The sequence below is a fragment of the Micromesistius poutassou genome (assembly GCF_964030765.1).
Source record: "Micromesistius poutassou genome assembly, chromosome: 6".
Taxonomy (NCBI): Eukaryota; Metazoa; Chordata; class Actinopteri; order Gadiformes; family Gadidae; genus Micromesistius; species Micromesistius poutassou.
In genome coordinates, this window is record NC_140276.1 from 9,087,605 (window position 1) to 9,100,684 (window position 13,080).

At 49.3% G+C, this 13,080-nt stretch overlaps 1 protein-coding gene across 1 annotated transcript; it reads right to left on the bottom strand.

Annotated features, from left to right (window-relative positions):
• Positions 1–733: 733 nt before the first annotated feature.
• mcm7 (minichromosome maintenance complex component 7) lies at positions 734–12,468 on the bottom strand. Its single transcript, XM_084469001.1, has 15 exons — positions 12,305–12,468; positions 10,561–10,640; positions 10,143–10,307; positions 9,813–9,937; positions 9,377–9,557; positions 9,000–9,137; positions 8,631–8,780; positions 8,105–8,219; positions 7,800–7,931; positions 7,425–7,508; positions 5,771–5,982; positions 5,292–5,557; positions 4,764–4,932; positions 3,035–3,144; positions 734–1,348 (listed from the first exon to the last, which is right to left on the bottom strand). The coding sequence occupies exons 1-15, from the start codon at positions 12,333–12,335 to the stop codon at positions 1,123–1,125; spliced, it is 2,184 nt and encodes a 727-aa protein (XP_084325127.1). The 5' UTR covers positions 12,336–12,468; the 3' UTR covers positions 734–1,122.
• Positions 12,469–13,080: the final 612 nt, after the last annotated feature.

A 13,080-nucleotide genomic window follows, 5' to 3' on the forward strand; every position in this document is an offset into this window, starting at 1 on the left:
TATATACATGCTCCGTGGGTCATGTGACTCATCGCTGATATCCAATAGGATTTCACTACCTTTAAAACCCGGACCCTTCCTTCCTTGTAATAATGGGCTTCTGGTGCCAATTATGAATTAAAGCGCCTTGGAGTGGAAGAGAAAAGCCATAAAGAGCCCCAACTTCAAATGGAAACTCATTATATCTACAGGGAGAGCAGCACCTGCTGGGACAAGACCTGCATCTCAGAAGTGTTGCAGACTAATCTCTCTCCCAGCCCAGAAAATAAATAGAAGCCCTTTCTAGCGTCAACATTCATAAACTGCATGTTCAGTTAAAATGCTTCAACTTAAACTTGGCCTAATCTTAAAAGATGCCTCAAACTAAGGTTGGTATACTGTGTCCTTCAACAAATCATGTGTATGCGTGTGGCTAACTCAAGTGCATAAAAAAAAAAGCACACAAATACCAAAGCCATAATTTCATAGAATTCACAAATGTAAGCAATTGTTGAATATAATCTAGATTCATGGTATTTTTTCTAAATAAACATTTTAAAATCAGGGATGAAAGGACAAAGGCTGATGTGTAATGGCTTTATGTCCACACAGCAACCAAGGCAGGAATTATTGTCTACACAGCAAAACCTGCTGTTAAACAGCTGGTTTTGCCCCTATAAAAACTGCCATCTTGAAAAACCTCTGCTGTAAAAAATGTCATACTGTACCTCATTGGTAAACCAAGGCAGACATGTAGGTTTTACAACATTAAAGTTTATTAGCAAATCAATTAATGCATTGCTAAAATATTCATTCCTACAACAAGCGAAGCAAAACCATCCAAAAAACATCCAACACTTAACATCGCACGTCAATGTTCCATACACTGCTTTCAAAATACATATTTACACGCATCAACGTTATCCCAAATCTAATGACAGAAGAGCTAGGATCGTGGAAAGTCCAAATTGCGTCACTCCAGTACAAGACATACAATTTAAATTTTGCATCAAACAAAACTCATGCACTGCTGCAACACGTCTAGCTCAGCATGAAGCAGCGCACCGGTCAGTTAAAAGTCTGGTGGGGCGGCTGTTAACAGGGCTGTAGTGGCGGTGGGTGGCCACCAGGGAGTGCTGCTCCTCACACAAAGGTGATGCGGGAGCGGCCCTGGTTGACCTGCCACACGTTGAGCTCCTCGTACTCCTCCAGCGCCTCCTGGAACTGGGCGGGGGTGAAGCCGCGCGTCACGCAGCGCTGCTCAGCGTCCGCCATGCGCACCACACCGCCCGCCCCCCCGCGGCCTCCCTGGCCCTCGGTGGCCAGCTCCCTCAGCAGGGAGAAGATGACGTCGGCCGGCCGCTGCGTCCTGGAGGAGCAGAGAGAGAGATCAACGAGGAGAACAAGAGAGCGAGGAGAACGAGAGAGCGAGAGAACGAGAGAGAGAGAGAGAGGTCAGCGAGGAGAGAGGTCAGCGAGGAGGAGGAGCCAGGGACTGCATCACTGACTGGCTCAGCAGTGCCACAGGCAGGAGGCCCTGAATTGCATCATCACTAGTAGGAGCTGGCTGCAGGGAGCTGGCTGCAGGGAGCTGGCTGCAGGGAGCTGGCTGCCATTAAATTAGCAGATCTTGGACATCTTGCCAACCAAAAATAAAAAAAGACTGATTGCTGTGCAATTGAAATAATCAATGTAGTTAGTTGGAGTGAATAAACCATTAGATTTAGTTTACCACCGGGTGCATCAGTGCGTAGTCCTATAGTAGGGTCTGACTAATACCTGGGTCAATATTCAATCCAGTAAAGTGAAGTAGAGAAAATAAGAGGCTTTAGTAGATGTAGGTTAAGGTGAAATCACCAATTAAAATCAATAAATCCAATGCAAATTTGACAATATATGCAAACCGGTAGATAACCTGAGTTACTAACTACTGATGGGTCCTTTATGATGAAGAGGTTAACCGTTACTAACTACTGATCACTTGTCCTGGGTGGATGCTCTTAACACTCTCTCCAACCCAAAGCAGTTTTAATAGCAGCTGCTGGCGTCTGACCCTCCCTGCCTGCATGCTATAAACAGTTCCTGTCTGCGTGCTATAAACACTTCCTGTCTGCGTGCTATAAACACTTCCTGTCTGCACGCTATAAACACCGCGTCCACTGCTTCATTAGCACCGAGACATCCCCCAGCAACGTTTACGCGTGACAGCGAGCCGATTGGCTGAAGCATTAGCATCCATTGAACGCAAACCATTAAAAAGCAAAGAGGCTTTAACGACTTCCTCTTAGAACAGCTGCTGTCATAAAGCCGCGTGGGTCAGACGGGCCGACGGCCGCGGGCGACCAAGGGAAAGGCTCCCAGTGTGGGAACATGCGTCACAAGTCTACACGCTTTACTATATTCTACCGTCTCAGATAACCTAAGGAGTTGTAATGATGGTAACCCATGGCCCGCCTCCTCATTGGTTTAGACTGCGTTTTGTGATGAATTTAACGAGAACAATGGAAGAGAACGCAGGTTTAAGAAGTAGAGGCAGTTTGAAGGGCTTTGGTTGTTTGCGCGAGCACACAAATAAAGTGTGAACAGGAAGCGTTTGACTCCGCCGTCTAGAAACTTGCACCTTGGGTTGAACCTACTTATACACTTGTCTTCACTAGGCTGTATGAGGCGAGTCCAAGGGAGGTTTAAGCTTCTCCAGCACTTCTAGAACATTGCCTTTTCCATACACAACGACTGTACTAAAAGTATAACAAAGAGTTATAGCCATGGAGATAATACACCCCACTCCTTCATGGAACTCCTGGTCCAAAACACTGATTTTATTTTTAAAAATCAAAAACACGGTCTCTCTAGAGTTTGTCCATTCTGGGCTACTGTAGCAACATGGCCGCCGCTCCCCATGTAGATATAAAGCGCTCGTTCTCATTATAAACCATTACAACCATTATGGTACTAGATCGGCTACGCTCTACACAGTGCCCCTCTAAGGTCATCAGCCCCGGGCCTCATGCCAGGCCATGAAGCCAGACCCCAGAGGTGCACCACCACTACTGACCTGGTGCTACCGGACTTGTCCGTCTGCAGTGAGTCCTTGGACATCTCCATCAGCCGCATGGCCTCGTTCACGTCCTCCTTCCCCACCACGTCCTCGTTGCGGAGACGTGCCTGAAAAACAGAGTGACCGGAGGGTCAGATCCCAGAACTCGACGGCGGGTTAAAACCATCAGGGGTGACAAGACACCTAACTAACACCTAGACACTATCACGCTCCACTCTGCCGGGCTGCGCTGTGCCGGCACTGTCAGACCGAGACAAGTGCAATGCCCTCTGGGAAGGCTGGCAATTGCCCAAGTCTCCGCCTCTCAACACCGGCAAGTCTCTCAGAGGTTCAACACACGCACACAAGATCCCAGCGGCCACGTGGACTGCAGGGCGTTGGGTCTCGCCTCGGTCAGTTTTGCATGGGTTTGCACAGCGGCTCTGAAGCACACAGGCTGACTGCCCACCCTGCAAAGCTGACCGGAGCCGACACATCTCAACCATGGTCACTCTCCTGGTTTCATGAACTGTAACTGCAGTCAAACCAGGGTCACTCTCCTGGTTTCATGAACTGTAACTGCAGTCAAACTTTCAGTCCCTGATGTTTGCTTGAATGCCAGGCGAAAGAGAACATTGATAAACACTTTGTTTCTTATGGTTTGTTTTGAAGTCAGGTAAGTGGTCTTTGCTTACGGAGACCAAAAACAGCAGTACACCCCTAGTGGACGTTCAGACGTAGAACAGGGCCAACCCATGTGCCTTAAGTGCTGGTTTTGCAGTAGGAAGAGTGACTCTTCTACCTGCACAAACAGCACTTTTGACACCAAGGAGCAAATCAACACTGATGACGCTTCCAACCGTCTAGGACTTAACTGTAGACGTTAACGAGAGGATCACAGATGTTTGAGGTATGCTGATGGGGGTCACCCTGGTCAACTCGAGGACTTGAGTGCCAGCGTTTGAGATAAGTGCTTACACTGCGGTAGGCCAGGTATCAATACTACCTGCACTATAAGCACTTTAGCAAACACTTCACCGAACTACAGCGACCAGTCAACAGCGTCCAGACCAATTCGAACTCAGCAGGATGGCGTGCATAATGGCATAACCCTAACTACATTTCGGCAAAACTAAATCTTAAAGGGGTCCTATTATGGCCTTTTTTGCTGTACTCATAGAATTGATTTACAACAATAAAGGGTTGTTGAGCACATTATTTTTTCTCCTACTTTTATGAGTATTACAACCCCTATGTGAAACATCCAGTTGCTGAGGCAGTTAGTTATGTGAAGGCATACATTCACAACCAAGAAAACACCTTCTAACTTTGAGACCATTTGTTAGCACTTTGAGATCATTTGTTTGATGTAAAGTGTGTTATAAATAAAATGTATTATCCAAAACTTTACTTGAGTAGCAAAATCTGTTCTTCTGGCTGAATCATCTGATGACGCTCTCCCATTGACTCCCAGCAAAAGTACAAGCTTACGTAGCCGCGTACCGGAGGTAAATGAAAGCACAAGCCGTTTCTAGGCAGCTCAGCTCAGTCATTTACTCCCCCTTGTGGTATTGTGACTTTGCCAACCATTAATATACCCCAAAACATATGAAAAAAGCAATAGAAGGAAAAAAAAAAGAAAAGCATAATAGGACCCCTATTAATAATGAAAACATAATAAAACCATTTTCTTAATAAACAACAGGAGTCATCTGTTGGGCCCCTAAAGGGAGCGAGAGGAGCTCACCAGTGCAGTGGACAGGCGGAGGATGGAGAGCAGGGTACGGGCGGAGGTGAAGGTGGTGTCCTTGCTGACGCGCGCCTCCTTCCTCATCTCCACGTAGGCTGCGGTGATGTACTCCGCCAGGTCCTGAGGCACCACGGGCTGCCGCGTCTGGCAGCGGGCCACGTAGCGCCTGGGGAGAAACACCAGACGCTCAATACACAGAACCGTGGCCAAGACACACCGACACAGACAATGGGCGGCAGTAGCTCAGGCGGTAGAGCGGGTTGGCTTGTAACCGCAAGGTTGCTGGTTCGATCCCCGGCTCTTTGTGTGGAGGTGTCCCTGAGCAAGGCACCTCACCCTAACTGCTCCTGACGAGCTGGCTGTCCGCCGGCGTGGTTGACTCCGCCGTCGGTGTGTGAATGTGTGCCTGAATGTCAATATTGTAAATCGCTTTGGATAAAAGCGCAATATAAATGCAGTCCGTTTACCATTAGACTGTCAATTGAGGTCTTAGAGCACCCCCCCCCGCCGAGCGCCCCCGCTCACCTCATGAGCTTCATGTCGATGGGGGTGAAGTGGGTGGGCGGCTGCCGGCAGTGCTGGTGCACGTAGGTGATGTGCTGGGCGAGCCGCAGGTCGGCCTCGGCGTCCGGCTTGTCCTGGATCAGCCACAGCAGGTCGAATCGGGACAGCAGCGCCGCGGGCAGCTGGATGTTCTGCTCCAGGGTCTTGCGGGGGTTGTAGCGGCCGTAGGCCGGGTTAGCGGCTGCCAGGATGGAGCAGCGGGCATTGAGGGAGGTCATGATGCCCGCCTGGAGGGAGAGACCAAGAGGTCAGACGTGAAATAAGATATGTGTTGACATAATCTGATACTTTTGGAAATACACAGAATTATTCAACCATTTAATGGTGAATGAATACTGCAAAACTCGAATTTCCAAACTGGAAACTCTCAAAGAGCCTGCAAGGCCCTTCCAGCACGGATCGGTTCCCTCCTGGCAGAGAAGAAGTCAAAGCTCCGTTACCTTGGCGATGGAGATGGTCTGCTGCTCCATCACTTCGTGGATGGCTGTGCGGTCGGCGTCAGCCATCTTGTCGAACTCGTCGATGCAGCAGACGCCCTGGTCAGCCAGCACCAGAGCCCCGCCCTCCAGGGTCATCTCCCCCGTCAGGGGGTCCTTCATGACGGCTGCCGTCAGCCCCACCCCGGAGGAGCCGCGGCCGGTGGTGTACTGGCCTGAGGGAGACACAGGGGGGCGCCAGTCAGCAGGTGAGACACAGGGGGGCGCCAGTCAGCAGGTGAGACACAGGGGGGCGCCAGTCAGCAGGTGAGACACAGGGGGGCGGCCAGTCAGCAGGTGAGACACAGGGGGGCGGCCAGTCAGCAGGTGAGACACAGGGGGGCGGCCAGTCAGCAGGTGAGACACAGGGGGGCGCCAGTCAGCAGGTGAGACACAGGGGGGCGCCAGTCAGCAGGTGAGACACAGGGGGGCGGCCAGTCAGCAGGTGAGACACAGGGGGGCGGCCAGTCAGCAGGTGAGACACAGGGGGGCGGCCAGTCAGCAGGTGAGACACAGGGGGGGGGCCAGTCAGCAGGTGAGACACAGGGGGGGCGCCAGTCAGCAGGTGAGACACAGGGGGGCGGCCAGTCAGCAGGTGAGACACAGGGGGGCGGCCAGTCAGCAGGTGAGACACAGGGGGGCGGCCAGTCAGCAGGTGAGACACAGGGGGGCGGCCAGTCAGCAGGTGAGACACAGGGGGGCGCCAGTCAGCAGGTGAGACACAGGGGGGCGCCAGTCAGCAGGTGAGACACAGGGGGGCGGCCAGTCAGCAGGTGAGACACAGGGGGGGGGCCAGTCAGCAGGTGAGACACAGGGGGGGGGCCAGTCAGCAGGTGAGACACAGGGGGGGGGCCAGTCAGCAGGTGAGACACAGGGGGGGGGCCAGTCAGCAGGTGAGACACAGGGGGGGGGCCAGTCAGCAGGTGAGACACAGGGGGGGGGCCAGTCAGCAGGTGAGACACAGGGGGGGGGCCAGTCAGCAGGTGAGACACAGGGGGGCCAGTCAGCAGGTGAGACACAGGGGGGCCAGTCAGCAGGTGAGACACAGGGGGGCCAGTCAGCAGGTGAGACACAGGGGGGCCAGTCAGCAGGTGAGACACAGGGGGGCCAGTCAGCAGGTGAGACACCGGGGGGCCAGTCAGCAGGTGAGACACCGGGGGGCCAGTCAGCAGGTGAGACACCGGGGGCCAGTCAGCAGGTGAGACACCGGGGGCCAGTGAGCAGGCGACTCGTTTACCGCTTCACCAGTAGCAGCCGGCTGAGTGAGGCGTTGTGCTAGAGGCCATGATTCAATACACATTACATTTGCATTTAGCAAACGCGTCGTCCAAAGTGACAACCATTGATACACATTCACACACTGACTGCGGCGTCAACCATGCAAGGAGACCGTCAGCATGTCAGGAGCAGCGAGGGCGAGTCGTCAGGCACACCTCGACACTCGCAACCTTCCGGTTACAGGTGAGCCTGCTCCAGCTCCTGAGCTACTGCTGCCCACGTTCCAACGCAAAACAAACCATGACGACCATTTCATTTTATATTTAAACGCTGAATTGTGGGCAGTGGGTTGGACCATAAAAAGGTCAGACCAGCCAGTCGTTGATGAAGCCTAACTTACTGCGAGGCGCCAGGCGGTCGATGTAACCGAGCAGCTGTGACTTGGCCACACCAGGATCTCCCATCAGACAGATGTTGATGGTTCCTGGAAACAAGTAAAATAAAAACCTAAATATGTGCACACAATGCATTACACAGACATAAGGTGCCTTCTAGATTGTCAGTGCATTGACGTACAGAGAGCACTCAACACATAACCTTGAGTCACTTGCTAGTTTCAAATCATTTACGGGCATATGTCTCCACCATATGTCTCGAGCGTTACAATATCGAATATCAAGTATATTTGATCAACATTTCTTTCCACAGTTGCAGAGCATTTGTAATGTAATGCATGTTCCCCGGTGTTGGTAAAGTTCCTCTCACTGGACATTACCTCTGATCTTCATGCCTTTGGGGGCCTGCTGCACCCCACCTACGAGCAGCAGGAGCAGGGCCTTCTTGACGTCCTCGTGGCCATAGATCTCCGGGGCGATGGAGCCTGACAGCTTCTCATAAAACCCATCGGCTGCAAAACACAGTACAGAGTACATTGAAGTCGAGGAACCATCCTGTGGTTGACCTCTAGCTTTGGGTCCAGAGACAAAGTGGTGTAAACAAACGCTACATTTCTTAAATGGGCGTCTAGACAGCAATGCCTGTCAGGGATTAATAAAGCGCATCACATCTGAAGACAAGTACCAGTGATTTCACGCATCTCCTCCTCAGACAAATCCCCGGTCCCCAGCTCGTCATCCTCCGTTTTGTTCATGAGTGTGATGCCGTGTGCCTCCAGGTACGTCTCTGACAGAAGGCCCTGGGGACAGGACGATGCCATCAGTCACACAACCAAGTCAACAATTAAACAGGGGCTTTTGACCACCAGGGGTGATGAATTAGTCAGGACAAAGCACTTCAAAACATTAGAGTATGCAGCATCATACCCAGTGGACTGAAGCAACAAGCTGATCCACCAAGCACACATCTGGGTGGACAGGCCCATGTGTGACATCACCATAGGGTCAATTTACAAATACAAACCAGGTGTGATATGGGCCCTTTGAATACATTTCCCTCCCAGTGTAGAATCTCTTGCTTCAGTGGTATAGCTGCCGAAAGATCCTTCGCCCCCACCTCCCCATGCACCAGTTCTGCAGCTACTTCCCATAGAGTAACCAGCGCCAACAACACAAAATAAGCATGAAACAAGAGGTTGTCGAGCCCGTACCTGGACGGCCTGTTTGAAGCCGGTACGCAGCAGGGGCAGGAAGACCCCGGTGATGGCGACGTGGTCACCAGGCTGTGTCACGCGTGTGTTCTCCCCGCGGGCATACACCGCCATGCTCCTGGGGATGTTGCCCACGGGCACCTGGTCACTCTGCAGCCACACAGGAGAGAGGAGTCATGCACCTATAGGTACTTTTTTTATTGTAATTTGAATATTCTTTTGAAATTCTTCGTCATCTCAAATTATTTCACTGTTTTGTAATTCTGCTGTGGTGACACGCAAATATCCCATCTGGGCATAATAAAGTAAATCCTTTTCTCCTTCTGCAGCAAAAAGCATCTTCAATTCTCCTCTATTGACGGCCCTTACGTGCTCCTGAATGCGAAGCTCCTGGAACTTGACAAACTTTGAGCCTCTGGTCTGCAGGTAGAGGCGGCCCCCGGACTTGTTTGTCACGCACTCCTGGCCGGGGCACATGATGAGGGGCATGAAGGTGGGGGACTGGATCTGGAGGAAGACAACAGGGTTGTTAGGGATATGACCTGTACCCACACAGAGACAATGATTATGAGGGCCTCTACTTGCACATAACACTAATGCAGATACATTTGACACATATTTTGCGCTTATTGTGGAAACCGGCATGACATTTTTGCCGCGTAGTGCACATGGGCCTGAGATGCAGTATGATGTGATCGTTTACTGAGGTTGCCATTACGTGTCCAGATGGGAAGCACTGGTCTTACTGGCTGATAGGTCTCAGCACCGCACTGGTCGCAGGTGTAGGTAGCAACAGCCATCATGGGCTTGACCTCGGTGGCTCGGGTCACAATGCCTCGAACTGAGACAAGCTGGCCGATACTGTCGGCACGTACGTCCCGGACAACCTTGGGCTTGGACGTTCCGGGGGTCTTGAAGTACACCTCGCTGTGGATAGAAAAACGAGAAGTTTTAAGTTATGTTTAAAGGGCCCCTATTTCATATGCATGGATTACCAGCCTACCCACTGGTGAAATCACTAGTGGGAGGGTCCAAAATGATGTATGACAGGTAAAATACCCAACTGGAGCCCTGGTTAACTCCACTAAGGAGTGGATCTTTCCATCATACATCTGTGTGGACCCTACCACTTGTGAGGTCACTAGAGGACAATTGAATTAACTGTTGGAAAAGCGGACTTACAATCGTCTCATTAGCTCAGCGGGGTACTGGTTGCGAGCATCCCTGGTGTCTGCCGGGTCACGACCCCTCTGTTCCATCATCAACCTGTGTTCAATGTACACATCCAGCGAGTCTCTGGCAACAATCTGAGGGAAACAAAGTGCTAGTTTACTGAAAGTAAGTATTTTTAAATACTGCACTGTAGATTCACTACACTATAAAATTGAAACATGCATCTGGTTTGGTAAAGAACAAATCCTGCCACCACTTGCCCCTCCCATCCACCTCTCTCCCATGAGCCCCCCTATATCACTTACATCTCTCTCCCATGTGCCCCCCTATATCACTCACATCTCTCTCCCTGTACTCTGGCAGCAGCTCATGGATGCTGTCAGCGAACAGGCCGGTGTAGCGCTTGGCGTTCTCACAGATGCTCTCCACCAGCTCCGGGTCTTCCACGGCAACATCATCCAGGTCCACATGCAGCGCAACCTGCTCCCTGTGTGCAAGGGCCACCTGCACACCCCCACAGAGACATGATTAACATCAGTACTACTTCATTACATTTAACACTTTAATTTGTTCAATCCAACTATGAATGCAGTATTTGGTTAATTTAAGTTTAAAAAAAAAGAACTACATGGAGATCTATGTAGATTCTATTTTTGGGCCAACTGACGAAATTATTATAAAGCTAATTTAACTCAATTCTCATTATGACTACCAACTTGAAACATACACCTAATTTCTTAGTTTTGAATATACTCACAAGCTGGGCTCCATATTTAAACACCTTCTTGCCGTTGTCATCCTCAGAGTAAAATTCCTGAAGGAACTTCTTGCATTTCTCTGTAAAAAAGAAATCCAGACACAAACAATCACAATTAACCCGACTGGAATTCAGTTACCCATGCGTGTTTTATTTTTTACATTGCCAAACATTAACTATGTAGTTATCGCATATAAAAGGCCCTTCAGAAAATACTGGATCCACAATAACACCAGCAGCGGGCCTACAGACTGTCCCACCGTCGACCCCTTTCTCAGGTAACACGGCACACTAATATCGATGAGTCACCGTTGCTTACTGTAATTACTTGCACAATGTAAAGCGTGCTTGGATGTTATTAAAAGGAAAAATAATCTCAGTTTAAGACGTGCGATTGAAATAATTTTCGGGAATAAACCAAACGGTTACGAGTGTAAACATAACGAGCGTTGCACTCAGTTCAGAGTCCATTTTTAGAAAAGCAAAAATATACCTACTTATCGTAAAAAGAATAAGTCCCAATATTCATGATACATTGAACACACGAAATAGTTAACCCGCAGGTAAATAAAATGAGCTTTTACCCGGACAGGAGCCAAGTGTCTACATGTTGAATACATGTTTTCCTATGCTCGGGGATGTTATTGTAAACAAAGCAGCACATGGCTCTGCGCCTTGTCACCCAGAAACCCTTCGCGATCCCTGCGCTGATAAACTAGTCCCGTTGAAACTTCTCCAAATTTCAGAAAACCGCCTTTATACTGATGCAACCAGGGTTATATTTATTCCTTACGTTGTTGAGTCTTATTTAATCAAGACATCGTTTAAAGTGGACGGTATATTCCACACCTAACAAAACTAGCTCAATAGCCAAGATGTGGACCAACATGTAGTAATGGCAGCCAGCCAACCCGACCTGCTAACGCTAGAAGGGGAAGCTATCGCTAGGTAGCAGCACAGCTGAGAGTGAATACGAAGCTCATGGTCGACAGCTCTGCTTAGCCTCTACTGATGTGAGGCATGTGTTGGTGCGGTTCCTGGGAAGCTACGGCTGGCCTGTAGTTATACAATAATCGCTTTGCAAGGACAACGGGAAGCTAGCGCTAGACGGCTATCTCAAGAGGAAGCTACCGCTAGGCGGCTAGGACAATAAATAGGAAGTTCGACCAAACAACAGGACTCAAGAAAACACGTTTGGTTATTCGTTATGTGGTGGAGTGCGTTATGTGGTGGAGTGCGATGCAGTCTGATGCACTCCGCGGTCCGCGTGGACGCGGTCGACGAGGGACTCCGCGCGCTGCGGACCACGTGCCGCCGACTGGCGCGCGCTCCTTTGTTTCCAGAGCCCATCCGGGTCTCCGGGAAACCCGACAACAGATGACGCTTAACTTCAAAGTTAGTCAACTTAACTTCCAAATAATATTCTACGATATAGTGATAAACGATACCAGTGCTATTTAATAGACATAGTAATAGACAACTCCCAACTGTGAAGATACGATTTACTCAAGGGTAAAACTTATCCAAGAAAACAAGATATCGCCTTCAACTGGCCATTTCCTGCATAAACACACACGGGTCAAGCGGAGTGTAGCCGGTCTTAACGAGGTGGTTTGTACAATATAAATATGAATATAATTCTGGATCGCATTTAGACCCATCGAGAATGGACAAGTCCTCAATCTCCGGCAACTTGTTGCAGCCGTGAAACAAATGAGCTCGTTCAATGAAAACGTAACATTACCTTTTTCCGCGGAATAATCCTTCGGAGCCATGGTCACTGGTCCTTACAGAAACCGGACAGCTAAATCAGAGAAAGCAACTAAGTCACTAAATTAAAAAATATAGTTTACAAGCGAACGGTACTATTATTCATTCACTTGGTCCTCCTCGGCAGATCTCTGCTCTCGTTGCAAAAACTGGCGCGAGTCTGACGTCTTAGCGGACCAATCAAAATGACTGCTGGGACTTCTGGAGGTGTGCCCTCACTGTGGCGCGAAAGTTGCGGTCGTAGCCCTGTCACGTGATTTAAATACGTCCTGTGCTGTGGCGCGAAAGTCAGCAATTGGCTAAAATAGTGAGTGCGTTCATATCCTGGTCAAAAGGTTATGAACAACAATAATCAACGTGTTTTTGTGCAGCGTCATTTATAAACATTAATAACAGGGAAGAATGTTTCAAAGTTATATTTAATCAATATGTGAATAACTTCAAAAGACAGCAAAATGCAGATTAACATGAAACATAAATCACTGCCACTGCGGAAGGCCTCGTTTAATTAAACTCAACATAGTGCAAATTCAATCACAAACCAAACAAATATAGCATGTACACCCCCCCAAAATGGAACAATACATAACACAGGGGAGAAGCCATGACAAGGGCATTATATATATATATATATATATATATATTTTTTTTTTTTTAACAATTAAGAAGCCAATTGCATTTGGAAACAACAAAACTAAGAACCACCTTCTCCTAGAAAACCCCAGATCTCTTAATGATGCAGACAGACTT

Excerpts from the sequence above, each read along its gene's own strand:
- mcm7 (XM_084469001.1), bottom strand. The coding sequence starts at position 12,335 with ATGGCTCCGAAGGATTATTCCGCGGAAAAAG. Across the intron at positions 9,558-9,812 it reads GCTGAGCTAATGAGACGATT|CGAGGTGTACTTCAAGACCC; the intron begins GTAAGTCCGCTT and ends TTCTATCCACAG. Across the intron at positions 5,558-5,770 it reads AGACCATCTCCATCGCCAAG|GCGGGCATCATGACCTCCCT; the intron begins GTAACGGAGCTT and ends CTCTCCCTCCAG.